The sequence below is a fragment of the Sander vitreus genome, chromosome 24 (genome assembly GCF_031162955.1).
Source record: "Sander vitreus isolate 19-12246 chromosome 24, sanVit1, whole genome shotgun sequence".
In the NCBI taxonomy this organism is placed as follows: domain Eukaryota; kingdom Metazoa; phylum Chordata; class Actinopteri; order Perciformes; family Percidae; genus Sander; species Sander vitreus.
This window is the reverse complement of record NC_135878.1, coordinates 13,969,526-13,984,714: the sequence shown is the minus strand read 5'-3', so window position 1 is coordinate 13,984,714 and position 15,189 is coordinate 13,969,526. Positions and strand designations below refer to the sequence as shown.

The following is a 15,189-nucleotide window of genomic DNA, read 5'->3' as shown; positions in this document are numbered from 1 at the left end:
AAGGCGCGTGACTTGACGGTTATGTGGTGTAGGGACAGGTGGCAGCTCCGGTTAGGCACGAGCTGCTGTTGTTCTCAACACAAAGAGAGAGCAGAGCCGGAGAAACACTTCAAATTCACTTCACACATTCAAATGAAAAACATGAACACATTACTGTAAATTCAAACATTATCCGCTAAATTAAAAAAAAATGTTTATGACGGGTTTTGCGTGAAATGTCCGAGTCCGACAAAGGAGACACATTCAACAGAAACTACGCAGTTTAATGGGAGCCGTGACCTGAGCAGGTAAGAAAACAATGTTCTCTGTGTTAAAGTTCGTGTTTTTCATTTGACTTTTTAAAAATGTGTTTAAAGAGTTTTATTTGAGGTTACAAGCGGCGAAACAAAAGAAGGTACAACATGAGTCATTCCCAGCCCGTTTAAAAGGGTTTATTTTGGGTTTAATTGGTAGCGCCATGTTGGCTAATTTACTTCATTTCCTACATTTAAACGTATTGTATTTGGCTTGTTTTACGGCTAAAATAAGCTAGCTTTTGATCAAGATACCAGTTACTTCCGCATAGGACAGTCAGTGGCAGTCTGTGACGGACGGACGGTTGTCAAAAGGGGGTCCGCGGGCTTCAAGCGGTCGTTGCGGGCTCACCAAACCGGACATGACTTCACTGATGTTCTTGGAGAATCTGTAATGATCTCTATTGGTATCTAAAACGACACATACGATTACACTTGAAGGGAAACATATTATTACATATTTTGAATGTAAAGATGGGAATTGATGTAATATCGTAAAATCTCTTTATTTGATTAGGTAAGCTCCATATTCACAAAGCAACATTTTCCAAGTCCACACCACGTTTTAAACTATTCCAAATTGAAACTGACATATACTCTGAGTCTCTTAGATTGGTAACAAATAAAAAAAGGTAGTTTAATAACTGATATCTACTCAAAATTATTTAATTAAGAACTCCTGCTGTCATTATCATTAATGACATTTGCAAGTCTGTCACTTGTTTACTTCCTTATCTTGTTATTTGTTTCTGTTTAAATTATTACTTACTTTCATATTATATTATTTGCACTTATTTATGTATATGTGTTTTATGTTTATGGACTGTTATGACTGAATATTTGTAAATTGAATTAAAAAACAATAAGAATATTGATCTCTATTGCTTTGATTATCAGTTTTAATATCTTCATAACATAGTCCTGGGTCTCAAAAGCAGTTCAGATTTGTCTAACCCTTTATTTTATTTATGTACAAATACAAAAAAAAATATATATATATTTCACTGCTTTTTGTGACAGTTTATTAAGTCTAAATGAGCATATCAACATTACATTAATATGGTTTAATATTACCCATTTGATTCAATTCTTAAAGTACATTTGCTATGTTTTCTATAGCAGTCCCAGCCAGATAACTTTCTTTGCAAATGCAGTGTATTTGTTCTGGAAATGTCTTTCGATGTACATTTTTTTGGGGGATTTGTAATCCAAAGATAGACTACGAAAACTCAAGACCGCTGTTGAGGTTCCGGCAAAGTTTACAGAATAAGGCCGCCGGGCCGTAGACATACGAAAGGGTATGATATGACACGCATTTTAATTGACTGAAATGTTCTGTCGGCCAAAATGGAGAATGTAAGAATCACTTCAGGCTTACAACGATAGATGAAAGCCACAGGGAGCTACTGGAGAGGAGCTAAAGAGCCGCAGGTCGCTGACCCCTGCAGTAAGATGAACTTCTTCTCTATGTACTTAAAAGGAAAGATCCATTTTGTCAATGCTTGGCGTCCTACCAAACATAATTTGGGTTTTACCCAGCAGACAGAATGAACTCAGCATCATTTGGTTACTGAGTGTCGACGCTGCTCTCACCCTCATTTCCTTATCTCCCAGATATGCCAGCTGACGACAAGGTTGCCATCCTGACAGACGACGAGGAGGAGCAGAAGAGGAAGTATGTGTTGGCCGAGCCGTTCAACGTGCTGTCGTTGGGGCAGCCGGCCGGCGATTCCGCGGACACGCCGCCGCCAACCGCAGGCACGCCGCCCGAGCAGCTGGGGGCCCCACAGCCGGCCTCGATGGACTGCTGCGAGAGGATGTGCCTCCGCATTAACAGCCACCTCCTCATCTCCAAGGTCTTCTACCTCTTCTTCTACGCCGCGTACGGCTCGCTGCACCCGCTGCTGGCGCTGTACTACAAGCAGCTCGGCATGTCGGCCAGCCGCAGCGGGCTGCTCGTCGGCATCCGCTACTTCATCGAGTTCTGCAGCGCCCCCTTCTGGGGCGTGGTGGCTGACCGCTTCAAGAAGGGCAAGATGGTGCTGCTGTTTTCCGTCCTGTGCTGGCTGGTGTTCAACTGCGGCATCGGCTTCGTCAAACCGGCGGAGATGATGTGTGTGGTGGTAGGCGCCGATCTTCCTCCGACAGCGGCGGCGCCCCAGACGACGACTCTCCCGCACGGCAACTTCACGCAGACGGGCAACCGCACCAGAAGTCGCCGGAGCTTTCCAGAGCTCACCGGGCTCCCTGAGATCCTGGACTCCCATTTCAGCGCGCTCCGCAGGCCCGAGCGAAGCGCAAACTTCAACGCCACTTCCGCTCCCTTGGAGCCGGCCAGCACTACCCAGCTGGTGCCAAACACCACCCTCCCCACCACCAGCACCGCGACCCCCCCGGCTCCAACCAAAGCCAAGAAGCACCAGATCGTCTACAACAAGGACCAGGTGGAGAACATCTTCCTGCTCATCCTGCTCGTCATCATCGTCGGCGAGTTCTTTAGCGCGCCGGCCGTCACCATCGTGGACACCGTCACCCTGCAGTACCTCGGCAGGGCTCGCGATCGCTACGGCCTGCAGAGGATGTGGGGCTCGCTGGGCTGGGGTCTGGCCATGCTGCTGGTGGGCATCTGGATCGACCACACGCACATGACCGTGGCGATTGACGGCGTGGGCTGCATCGTGCCCGACTTCCGTCTCCACAATTACCAGATCGCCTTCATTGTCTTCGGCGTGCTGATGGGCGCCGCGTTTGTCGTCGCCACTCAGTTTTACTTTGACAACGGCGGCGACTACAGGCAGGAGCTTCCGGAGGGGGCGGCCGAGGACGGGAGCGGCCCGCGATCGTCGCCCGAGTCCGACTCCTCGGGCCGGACGCCCGTCGGCCCGGACGTCGCCCAGGAGTTCCGCTACAGTGATCTGCTGAAGCTGCTCTGCAGCGTGCGCTACGGCTCGGTGCTGTTCGTCGCCTGGTTCATGGGCTTCGGCTACGGCTTCGTCTTCACCTTCCTGTACTGGCACCTGGAGGACCTGCACGGGACCACCACGCTGTTCGGGGTCTGCTCGGTCCTGAGCCACATCTCGGAGCTCGTCGCCTACTTCACCAGCCACAAGTTCATCGAGCTGGTCGGACACGTCAGGTAAGACACGGGGAGAATGTGAGAACGTTTCAGAGGTACAAACATGTCAGAGTAAAGGAAGGAGTCAGAGAATACATGGTGCTGTTAGAAAAAGAAGCAATGGATGCACCAGAGAGATGTTATTCTACTGTTAGCTGTGGGTGATGAGTGGAGTAATAAGATTCTCTTATTAGAGTGGCAACAAGTGCAGTTATTAGTACACCACTTGGACCATGTCCAACCATACCAGACACACACACACAAACAGACACAGACAGACACACACACACACACACACACACCCCCCTGGGCGGTTACATTATTGTTAGCTTATTTGTTATGGTAATGAAATGCAATCTGTAATCTTTACTGATTCTATTGTCAGTTCGTAACAGTTTTTGTTCAGTTTATAAAATGCAGCGGTGGAATGTAACTAAGTACATATACTCCAGTACTGTACTTAAGTCCAAATGTTGAGGTACTTTACTTGAGTAAACTTCTACTCTGCTACATTTCAGAGAGAAATATTGTACATTTTACTCCACTACATTCATCTGTTACAGCTTTAGTTACTAGTTACTTTACACATTAAGATGTCTGCACACAGAACACATGTAGTTTATAAAATCTGATGTTTTATTCTAAAGTAAACCAGCTGACAATATAACGGCTACAAGTCCAGCTGAGATGATCAGACCATTAAACACACAACTGGTTGGATCCTTTACACTTTCTACAATGGGAGGAGAGTTGGTAACTTGCGATATTGAAGTGTTCTCAGTTCGGCTGCTGTCAGTGTTCTGCTAAAATACAACAAACTGCTCGCTGAGTTTAAAACAAATGAAGGGAAATAATTTCCAACTCTCTTTTAGTGAACAAATTGAAACATTAAACTGGACATAAAAGGCCGCGCTAAAAAAAAGTGAGTTACATTTTTTTAAAGTTTTTTTCTGATATTTTCTTTCAACTGATACAAAAAATCTCTGTCGCAGGCTTTCACGATGTGTTTAACGTGCCAGTTGATATTGCGATGACGATTTAAAAAAAGAAAAAAAAACAATATATTGAGCCGCCATCCCTAACTTAAAGCACACATTGGACAGTAAGAAAGAGAAGAAAAAATAAGGACAACTTTTTGTGATTTCAAACTGAGCAGGTAAATCCATCCTCTGCTCTGCAGCAGCGGTGGAGAGTGAGTGTTTAGAGACAAAGCGGCCTTTGACGCTCGGAGGTTTTTTCTGTCGGAGTGAAGTCGCGGGTCGGACCTCGCAGGCAGCAGGGACATTCGAGAGCACGGTGTTAGATTTCAGCTGCAGCTCCGTCTGCATCCGAAATCACACACACACACACACACACACACACACACACACACACACACAGCGTCTCTGCTGTTGACTGAAAACGTCTCCTGAGTCAACAGAAAGGCGGAGTTGAAGGGCAGGGAGTGTTTTTAAATGGATTGTAATTCATTTATAACTAACTAAATGCACCTGCCCTGCTGCTGCTGCTGGTGGTGACTTGTATGAGCCTCATTTTAATCCCAAAAGAAAAACTCTCCCAACCCCTCAGATGTGTTTGAGCCCCCCTAAAAAGGGTCTAAAATCGCCAATGGACTGGTCCCAGCCACAGAAAAGACACTTAGGCCACCGGGCCTAAAAAAAAAACCTGTTTCTGGAGGAAGGGAGACGACACTGCACTGTGTTTTCTTCATGTTGTTCAGTCTTCAGCTGACGTGACACTCTGCTGAAAAACACACTTCCTGCTTTACTGGAAAGTCTGAGCCAGAGACGCCGAAACCGAAAACAGGCTGCAGGTTGTTTTTTCAGCATCTCGCTCTGGTGGTCATCCACCCGTTTATAGAGTGGATGAGCGTTAACGAGTCACTGCGGGGCTGCGGGCGTCCCGTGTCGCCCGCTGTCCAAAAAGCTCCCGTTACTCAATCATTTCAAAGGTTATGGAGAGAGATCCTGAGCTCAGCCACGCGCCGTCTGTCTCATCCGTTTTGTGTGTGCGTTTTGGATGAAGAAACACTGGGGGTGATCCCGTCTTCTGCCTGAACAATCGACATTTTGAGGGCGCGTCGGACCCGTTTGACTCGTACCTTTTGTCGTGGATTTGTTGAACTGTTTCACTGTTTAAGTTCAATAAATGCAACATCTTTCCAAAAGTCGCTGAATCATCGTGTTAAATAATCCTGATTTCAATATTGACCAAAATAATTGTGATTAGGATTACTTTTCCCCCCCATAATTGAGCAGCCCTACACTGTAGGCAGTGGTGGAATGTAACTAAGTAGATTTGCTCAAGCACCGTACTTAAGTCCAAATGTTGAGGCGCTTGTACTTCACTGTACCACTTTCTACTTCTACTCCGCTACATTTCAGAGAGAAATATTGTACTTTTTACTCCACTACATTCATCTGTTACAGCTTTAGTTACTTTACACGTTAGGGTTCCTGCACACAGAACACACGTAGTTTATAAAATCTGATGTTTTATTCTAAATGAAACTAGCCGACAATATGACAGCCTACAGGTCCAGCTGGTATTAGTACTTTTACTGAAGTAAAGGCTCTGAATACTACTTCCAGCGCTGACTGTAAGGTAGGGTTTTACATGAAGTCCAAGAAGTTAGATATTTACACCCTTCTGTTTTTTTCCTCCCGTGTTTTCCTTCCAGGGTGCTGTACATCGGCCTGGCCTGCAACACCGCTCGCTACCTGTACATCTCCTACCTGAAGAACGCCTGGACCGTCCTGCCCATGGAGATCCTCCAAGGTAACGTTTCTGTTCGCCCCGCAGTGAGCATGTGGAAGCCAGGACCCTGCGGTCAGGACAGGAAGCAGCTGTGTTTGTCTAACTGGGCGCTTATCAAACTGCCTTTTCCGTCCGACAGTTCAGCCTTTGTTTTATTATTATCAACAGTCATTCAGTCACCAGGATTCCTCTCAGCACCCCAGCTCACCCGAAAAACACCATCTGACACCTGAACAGTGGTGCAATGTAACTAAGTACATTTACTCCAGTACTGTACTAAAGTACAGATGTTGAGGTACTTGTTACTTTACTTGAGTCCTTTTCTTTTCATGTCACTTTCTACTTCTACTCCGCTACATTTCAGAGAGAAATATTGTACTTTTTACTCCACTACAGTCATCTTTTACAGCTTTAGTTACTAGTTACTTTACACGTTAAGATTACTGCACACAGAACACATGTAGTTGGGCGCCTGGTTGGCTCACAGGTGAACACATTGAATCTGACTGCCGTAGATGTGAAAGAAATGCATAACAGTTGTGCTAATTCAGCACTGTTTAGTTCCAGTGTTGAGACGGCAAGACTTAGGGACCGTCTACAAACTACAAAACTGAAAACCGATACAACAACTTACCTCAATTATAACTCGTCTCCTGCTAGTTGTACTACAGCACTTACTTTTATAAAATAAGCATATGCCTATTTTTGAAAATCTCTTTTCGGTGTTGTAGTTTGTAGACGGTGCCTAAGCACTCGTCTTGCCATCTCAACCAAGGGGGTCAGCTTCTCCTTGAACCGCGTAGCTCCTATGGCGCCATTTTGATGCTAACAAGCCATCACCTCCCGTTAGCATCCCATTGACTCCCATTCATTTTGTCGCCACTTTGACAGCGAATAACTTTATTTGTCCATTGTTTATTTCTAAAGAAACACGACAACGTATAAAAGGCTCCATTACCTTGTACCTCACATTATGGCTCCGTAGCAGACGTTTTTATAAAAATAGGCTAACGATTGTGTCATAACCACGAGACTTACTGTCGCACAGTAGAGGAATTACCGTATAGTACAGGAGAAGCTCTCAGGCAGTTTCGTCTCACATTAGCTGTTTAAGTGTAATTACTAATGTTAACTATCACTTTAGTGATCAATAATTAGCCTGTGTCTATGTTATCTCCTTACATATACCTACGCTCTCCGTCTCTGCTAGATTGGGAATGATTGAGATTTCTCAACAACTTTCAGACAGGTTGCTCACGTCACATCTACGTCGTCTCTCTCAGTTGGAGGCTGCGCAGTAACGCTCAGCCATCACCGGAAAAGTGCTTCTAAAGGCCTTCACTGGTCTCCGTCCAGAGACATGGGATTCCTGTTTACTTCCCCCAAAGCATTATGGGAACTGTAGTACGACAACCTTTTTAAAAGGAACCTTCCCATGAAGTTGCAGCATCTTTATTCAAAATTACAGGGAACTATTGGACCTCTAAAACAAAGTTTTATGTCATGCATAAATTGCAAAGAAAAACTACCACACACTGTGGAACTTGCAAAAAATATATAAAGTTTTAATAATAGGCAACGTTTCAGTTGTAGACCATCTTCAGGCAAAGGGTGTTACATCCTGACAAGCTAAATCTTTTGTAGGTGGGGACTGTTTGTTGAGCACCAATCAACGACTTCCACATAACATCAGGCTTAACTACTTCACATATCCATTACTATAGATGGAGCTTAAGCTTCAATACAACCCCTCTGTAGTCTATAATAATAGACTTAACTAATAGTTAAGAGATCAGCGGGGAGCAACTACTAGTCTAGTCTGGGTGGTTTGTTTGAGAAGTCCACCCTGAGAAAACACGGACGCCTCGCAGAATAAACAAGTGAAAACTATTTCCATACTTAAACAACTTTTACAAGTTCGCTGCCTGTTTTGACTCTCGGCAAGTAAGACAATTTGAAACGGTACATTCAACTTTTCCCAACATTCATTCAGCGCTGAACAGAAAACGACAGGAAGAGAGAGATTACATTTTTACTGGTGTTGACCTCGAGCACGTAACGCGCGATAAGCTTGCGACCGAAGGTGTGGTGACATCAGACGGGAAGAGCAACAAAATGAGGGCGATGTGTCACCACAACAGAGCAGTCTGAGCCCAGAAAGGGATTATCGTTCATTAAATTGTGCACGGTAAATAAATCACATAGATCAACAAATACTGTATTTTGTAAGCAAGATATCCGTGTTAATATTTGTGAATTAAATAGTGACTAATGTCTACCGTACACTAGCAGACTCTGAACAGACTTTGAAAAGACTAAAGTCTGACACCATCTCACATCTAAAGACTATCATCTCACAACGTTAAAGACATAATATGTAAAGAGAAGTAAAGACTGGGGATCTTGCAGGGTTACACATCGCAAGACTACAACTAAGATTTAACGTCTCAATCTCAAAAACCTTGTTTGAAAACAGCAGAAGAGTTGATGGAATCAAGTGAAGGAGATCTCTGCTATAAAGGAGATTTCAACAAAGCTGTGCCGAGGCTCTGTTAATAAAGATACCACTGTTGAATCCTTTTTTCATTTTGCGGCATGTTGTGATCACAGTTGCAGTAACCCTGAGAAATAAAGTGTGATTTGTTTTACCACCGCAACCTGAGCCAAAAACACTCAAAGACAAATGTGGAAACTCCAGACTCTAAGCCGTTTCCCTCAAAGACGTGACATCTCACACGAAACAAAGTGAGATACAGATATACAGATAAAGAGGAAATATGATGTATAATAATTATAGCAGTTGGTATGATGAACAGTGGCAATCATAGTAACAATAAAATGAATGCAACTATGATGTTACAGGCCTTATGTACCTGCATTTTCCATTTGACTAGTTCCAGATGTCATTGGTTCTCCTTTCAGCCGTGACCCTTGTCTGTCCGTTTTGTGTCCTCCAGGTGTGACCCACGCCTCAGTTTGGGCCGCCTGTATCTCCTATCTGAGTGCCGCGGTCCCGCCGGCCCTGAGGACATCGGCGCAGGGCATCCTGCAGGGCCTCCACCTCGGCCTGGGTCGTGGCTGCGGAGCCATGGTGGGGGGGGTGTTTGTCAACTACTTTGGTACGAACACGGACGTTGTCACACTTTTTTATTCATTCACGCCAGAGCAGGGGGAATGAGAGGGGGGAACGGCAGAGCAGGGGGAATGAGAGGGGGAAAACACCAGAGCAGGAGGAATGAGAGGGGGAAACGCCAGAGCAGGGGGAATGAGAGGGGGGAACACCAGAGCAGGGGGAATGAGAGGGGGAAACACCAGAGCAGGGGGAATGAGAGGGGGAAACACCAGAACAGGGGGAAATGAGAGGGGGAAACACCAGAGCAGGGGGAATGAGAGGGGAGACACCAGAGCAGGGGGAAATGAGAGGGGAAACACCAGAGCAGGGGGAATGAGAGGGGAAACACCAGAGCAGGGGGAATGAGAGGGGGAAACGCCAGAGCAGGGGGAATGAGAGGGGGAAACACCAGAGCAGGGGGAATGAGAGGGGGAAACACCAGAGCAGGGGGAATGAGAGGGGGAAACGTCAGAGCAGGGGGAATGAGAGGGGGAAACACCAGAGCAGGGGGAATGAGAGGGGGAAACACCAGAGCAGGGGGAATGAGAGGGGGAAACACCAGAGCAGGGGGAATGAGAGGGGGAAACGTAGCAGAAGATATTGTTTTTAAACCAAAACGTAGCAATGTACATGTAGCCTGATTGAAAGGTTTCCAGTTACGCTGAGATCTTTTTAAGGTGTGAGTATTTCACACCCCCTTACGGTTCTCCTCCCGTTTGCTTTGCAGGTGCGGCAGAGACGTTCAGAGGAATCGGCATGGCCTCCCTCGTCATCCTCCTAATCTTCTCCTTCATCCAGTGTCTGACTGGAGAGACGGAGGAGAAAGGTGGGAACAACTCTCAGAGGAAGGAAGGCACATATCTTCTTAAGCTTTAGTGCAGAACTGCAGCTCGACTAAGTCCAGCTCCTCCAGCTCCTCTTCCCTAATCTTTCCATCCACCTTCTGTTCCAAAGTTAGCCTGTTTTTTCTTCCATTTCCATTCCTTTTTCCTTTTCGTGCAGATTACAGAATCTGCATTGTACTTATTCGGCGTTCTCGGTATGTTCTCACCATCATAATATAATCACAGTTGTGTTTTTCCTTCCTCTTGTTATTCATTTTGGCTCTTGTAGATTATGTTTGCGCTCGTCTGCCAATTTTCTCTTTGTTTTTGTTGCTTTTGCTGCAGTCAGTAGTGCTTTTGTGTTTACTGCACAGGTTGAGAAAATATTACTTAGCCAAAAAATTGTGATTGAGTGAGATTTTTTGCAAATCACACTACAGACTGTAGGTGGCGCCAGAGGAGCCGGATTTCTTTTTAAATGACCTGCTTCATGTAGTTCTACTCAAACATAGGGTCAGTTTCAGCAGATATGACAGAAAGGGAGTTTTAGAAGTCTTACCTACTGCACCTTTAACCCTTGTATTGTCCTCTGGTCAAATTTGACCCCTTTTCAATTTTCTTTATATCAGAAATATGGGTTTCTTGCAACAAAATTGCCCCAGAATAACTTTGATGCATGCATGTACGTTGTACAGAACCCATACAACTACCATTGAATTCTGGGTGTTTTATTCAATGTAATTTTTTTTGAAGAAAAAAAAAAATGTAAGTGGTTATAAAGTCTAGTGACTAAACTGACCTTTAACATACACGAGTATGATTACAGTTTAATGTGAAACAGCAAAGTAAAGGACAGAAGAACAATCAAATAACAGAACAAAATATACACATCAAGACATGTATTTGTAGGAAATTAGGTATAATATAATTTAAATTAGGGTTATTGACCATGAATTTTAAAAAGCATCAAAAGTTAATTTAGAATTTTGAGTTCTTGGTCTACAGGAAGACAACACAAGGGTTCATTTTCATGAGGCCGCTTTCTGTGTCTCTCGTCTTCTCTCAGAGGACAGAATGCTGGCCGAGAACATCCCGGTCCCCTCCAGCCCAGTTCCCATCGCTACCATCGACCTGGTGCAGAGCCAGACCGTCCCCGGGAGCCCCACCCCAGCGCGCCCGGCCACCCAGCTGCCCATCGTGAAGACCAAACACCAGGAGGAGCAGGAGGACGTGAGCAGACCCGCCTGGGTGCTCTCGGGCGCCCCGTGGGTCACCATCGCCTTCGCCATCGTCCAGATCAAGGAGATGATGAACATGGTGAAGCGCCGCGGGCCGCCCACAGAGACTCAGCCCCTGCAGGTGAACAAAGTCCCAATTTAAACCTGTCCAGTACAGTCATCCAAACTGTTAAAGTACCAGAGGTAAGGTCAGGCTGTTACCTAGATCTAAGGACAGACGGACGGACACAGAAACTCAGTGGACAGGCAGACAGAGAAACTCAGTGTACAGACAGACAGACAGACAGACAGACAGACTACAAAAACAGTATACCACAGACAGACAGAATAATCAAACCAAGTTTACCACAAAACTAAAACATATATGTGGCTGAATATTATTAAATAAATACAAAGATCTTTAAAAAAGGTTTTTCTTTTTTATAGATAGATGGATGGATGGATCATCTTTAATGTCTGTGTTGAAACATGCTTCTTTAACCTTCACTAACCTGAACTTTCTGACACTTTCTCCTCTAACCGGCTCCAACACACACACACACACACACATACATACAAACATTCTGAAGAAAGGTGAGAGATTTTTGTGTGCAAAGGTCGGTGGAAAACTACTCTGTGCGTGTGTTTATGAGCGGGGGGGGGGATTTCTTTTGTGTTTTTGTGTGTGTGTGTGTGTGTGTTTTGACGCATGTGGTGATTACAGTGACTCATCTATACCTGTGTGGTATGTGGGCGTGTACATGCATGCATGCATACGTGTTTGCGAGCCTCCGCCTCTCATTCCCCCCCCCCGTGTCTTGACGCTTTGTGTGAGTTGCATGCGAGCCGTCTCCCCACCCCCACCCCTCTGGCGGACCTGTGTGGAGGTCCTCAGCGCCTTAGTGCTGCAGATGTAGACACACAAAGGGAAGTTTGGCTGTTTTTTTTTTTAAATCCTAGTCATAGCAAGAGTTTGTCTAGTTGTAGCACCCAAGATAACTTAACTAGTAGAGGCTAACATGTTAGCGTTAACATCATTGCATTAACGTTGTGTTTAAAAGCAAGTTGTTTCAGCTATAGCTCTTTCATAGTTTGTGGTTAACTAGTTAAATAAAACCCAGTTACTGTATAAATAAAGGTGATCCTCCACGCTGCTGCCTGTCAAGCGCCATCACTGTTTTGTTCCCTCCTGTTGCCAGGTACCTAATGAGCAGGCGTCGGCTGAGTACAAGGCGGTGGCGACGTCACACAGAAACCCGGGTGATGACGGCACAGAGGCGCCCACGCAAACAAACACCGCCTGTCCGGCGCCCACAGACTCTAACAAGGACAAAGACCAAACGCGCCCGACCTCAGACGGTGGGGGAGAAAATCCAGCTGAAAACACACACTGACTGTTCAGTCCAAATCGGTTTTCCTTTACACGCTGCTGCTTTTTCGCTTATGTCACTGTACGTCCTTATAAAATGAGTCAGTATCTTGACAAAACTCTGTATTTATATTGTACATGTGTATTGTAATTGGTTTGAAATGAGGCAAGAAAATTTTGGGTTGAATGTTTGGATGAATGTGGAGGTGGTGCTAGGTGGCTTCCCCCCCCCCCCCTTCAGAGGTGGTCAAATCTAACGCACCTCTAACTGCACTATTTATTTTCTGCCCTCTCCCGGTGGAGTGTTATTTATTAACTTAATCTAATAAAAAAAAAAAAAAAAGTGATGAAATCTGACAATGTGGGGGTATGATTCAGCATTTTTGATTCCACAAGAACACAAACGGCTCTTAAAAGAAGTGACAACTTTATGCCGACACAAAACTAACACATTAAAATGCATTTTTTTAACGGGGTCCTAATTTGTTTACGCCATCAGTTTGCACACCAATAAATCCACATTAAAAGTGCTGGTTTTTACATACCCCATCATTTTCCACCCTATCATCCCGACACACAAATAAGCCTTGAAGTGAGTTTGAAAATGAGTTGACAGGGATTCATATTTTGATGAACAGAAACCAAAATGTAACTTTACTGGCAGGAATTAGTGTTATGTGTATGCTGCGGGGGAAATACTGGGACATACTTTGGCCGGCATGATCGTGAAACGGGTATTAAATTATGTTGTCTGAGCTGTTAAGAAGTCTAAACATCTAGCTCGTTAAATCCTGCCCAGACCCTGCTATGACATCCTCTAAATGAATTAAATTAATGAGCTTCTTTTGCCCGACTTGCATCATTTTCCCTGTAGCTCTGCAGCAAACCGCCTGTGGCCTTAGGATTTGGGAGCCAGTGTAATACTTAAAAAATTTAAAAAAAAATAACAGAAGTTGCAAAATCTTGTTGAATTTGTTTCCAAACGCAGGCTCAAAAAAGGGAAAACAAGGTGACCTTTTTGTTTCACATTTTGTCACTTCTTTCAAAAAACCCAAACCCACTTTTGTACTCCGTACAGGACGGACTGTTGGTTGAGATGTATTTATATAGTTTACAGGAGGAGCGGTGATGAAGACGTGCCTCTTTTAAACACACTGTAAGCCTGTTAATCGTCATTACTGTTCTTACTTCTTATTATCGTGAGAAAGTCTAGCGAGGATCCCTTTACTGTGCTCCTCTCCTACAGAAAGATGGCTGTCATACTCAGGGTCTTTCTCAAGCCTGCTTCCAATCATTTTGTATTGACGCTGCCAATAGCCGACGCTATATTTACCGTCTTTGTTTCCCATTTTAATGCCAAACAATTCCCAGTATTTCTGTGTTCGTCTTCCTGTTGTCCAAATGGAATTTTTTTTCTTTTTCTTCTGTATCTTCAATGGTTACAGGATCAGTGTATCTCAATGTCATTGGTATAAAAAAAAAAAAAAACATTATTAAATGTTAATCTCACAAATAACGCTCCAGATTGGGTGTTTAATGACTGTTTGTTTTAATAGCCAAAGTTCCGCATTGAAGCATTAAGTTCCTAAATACTTCTTCCGCAACTGTCAACAATGAATTGTATTTTAAAAAGCTTTATCTTAAATGGAAGATGTGAATGTGTAAACTAACATCTACACCTGTCAGACAGTAGAAAAGTAAGTAGTAAAACGCAGACATCTTGAAATGGAGTAGAAGTAGAATAAAGTAGCATAAAATGGCAAATGCACTTGACATTGTACTTGCAGTAAAGTACAGTACAACTTTTAAAAATACAGCAGTGTTGCTGCTGGATGCTTTTCGTGGGGGGGGGGGGTAGTTTGTGAAATCAGCCACTTGATGGCAGTAGCGTTTCTAAATTCACCGAGTTCTTAGATGGACTGGCTCTATATTCACGAGTGTGTGGAGGGTTATTGAGGTCGTGGTGCGCCTGCTGCTGATGGGTGTGTGTGGGGGAGGACAGTAATAGGCTTCCTCAAAAACTAGACTGTGCTGTCATAAAAAAATAAATAAAAATGAAATCATCAACGTCTTGGCACTCTCAGCCCTGTCTGATATCCGTGGAGAAATTTCACCAGCCCCTCTGCTGCTGCTGCTGCTGCTGTTGTTGTTGTTGTTTTGGCTTTGCTTAACAATGATCAGTATAATAGTCTTGTTTGATTTGAGGGCGTCATGGCCGCGAGCTGCTACGTACACATTTTAAACTTAAATGACATGAGGGTCGAGGCCAGACAGGCTTTTTTGACCTACAGATGTTTCAGATTACTGGAACCAATAGTGTTATTATTGGTTTCAGTCAAGGGCGTAGCAGACGCAGGGGGGGTACGCAGAGGACATGCCCCCCTCTCCCCCCACACCTTCCATGTGGGTGCCCTCCATCCCCCCTCCCCCTGCACTTACAACACGTCTGAGTTGATTTGAACGCACCATAAGTCTCAGGTTGATTGATGGACTCAATATAGA

The 15,189-nt window shown here is 44.6% G+C and overlaps 1 protein-coding gene across 2 annotated transcripts; it reads left to right on the top strand.

Moving 5' to 3' along the window:
• Window positions 1-29: 29 nt before the first annotated feature.
• Window positions 30-14,212, top strand: LOC144512567 (major facilitator superfamily domain-containing protein 6-like). Of its 2 annotated transcripts, XM_078243349.1 has the most exons (8): window positions 30-287; window positions 1,908-3,429; window positions 6,089-6,186; window positions 9,123-9,284; window positions 10,005-10,103; window positions 11,168-11,460; window positions 11,909-11,935; window positions 12,518-14,212. In XM_078243349.1, exons 2-8 carry the CDS (start codon window positions 1,910-1,912, stop codon window positions 12,710-12,712), a joined length of 2,394 nt encoding a protein of 797 aa, XP_078099475.1. In that variant the 5' UTR covers window positions 30-287; window positions 1,908-1,909; the 3' UTR covers window positions 12,713-14,212. The 2 variants fall into 2 exon arrangements, with proteins under 2 accessions (XP_078099475.1, XP_078099476.1); XM_078243350.1 differs by lacking the exon at window positions 11,909-11,935 and having other exon boundaries at window positions 31-287.
• The last annotated feature ends 977 nt before the right edge of the window (window positions 14,213-15,189 follow it).

Bases quoted from the DNA above. Each gene is read 5' to 3' on its own strand.
- LOC144512567 (XM_078243349.1), top strand. From the start codon at position 1,910: ATGCCAGCTGACGACAAGGTTGCCATCCTGACAGACGACGAGGAGGAG. The intron at 9,285-10,004 runs GTACGAACACGG...TTTGCTTTGCAG, and splicing joins GGTGTTTGTCAACTACTTTG to GTGCGGCAGAGACGTTCAGA. The intron at 11,936-12,517 runs GTCGGTGGAAAA...TCCTGTTGCCAG, and splicing joins AGAGATTTTTGTGTGCAAAG to GTACCTAATGAGCAGGCGTC.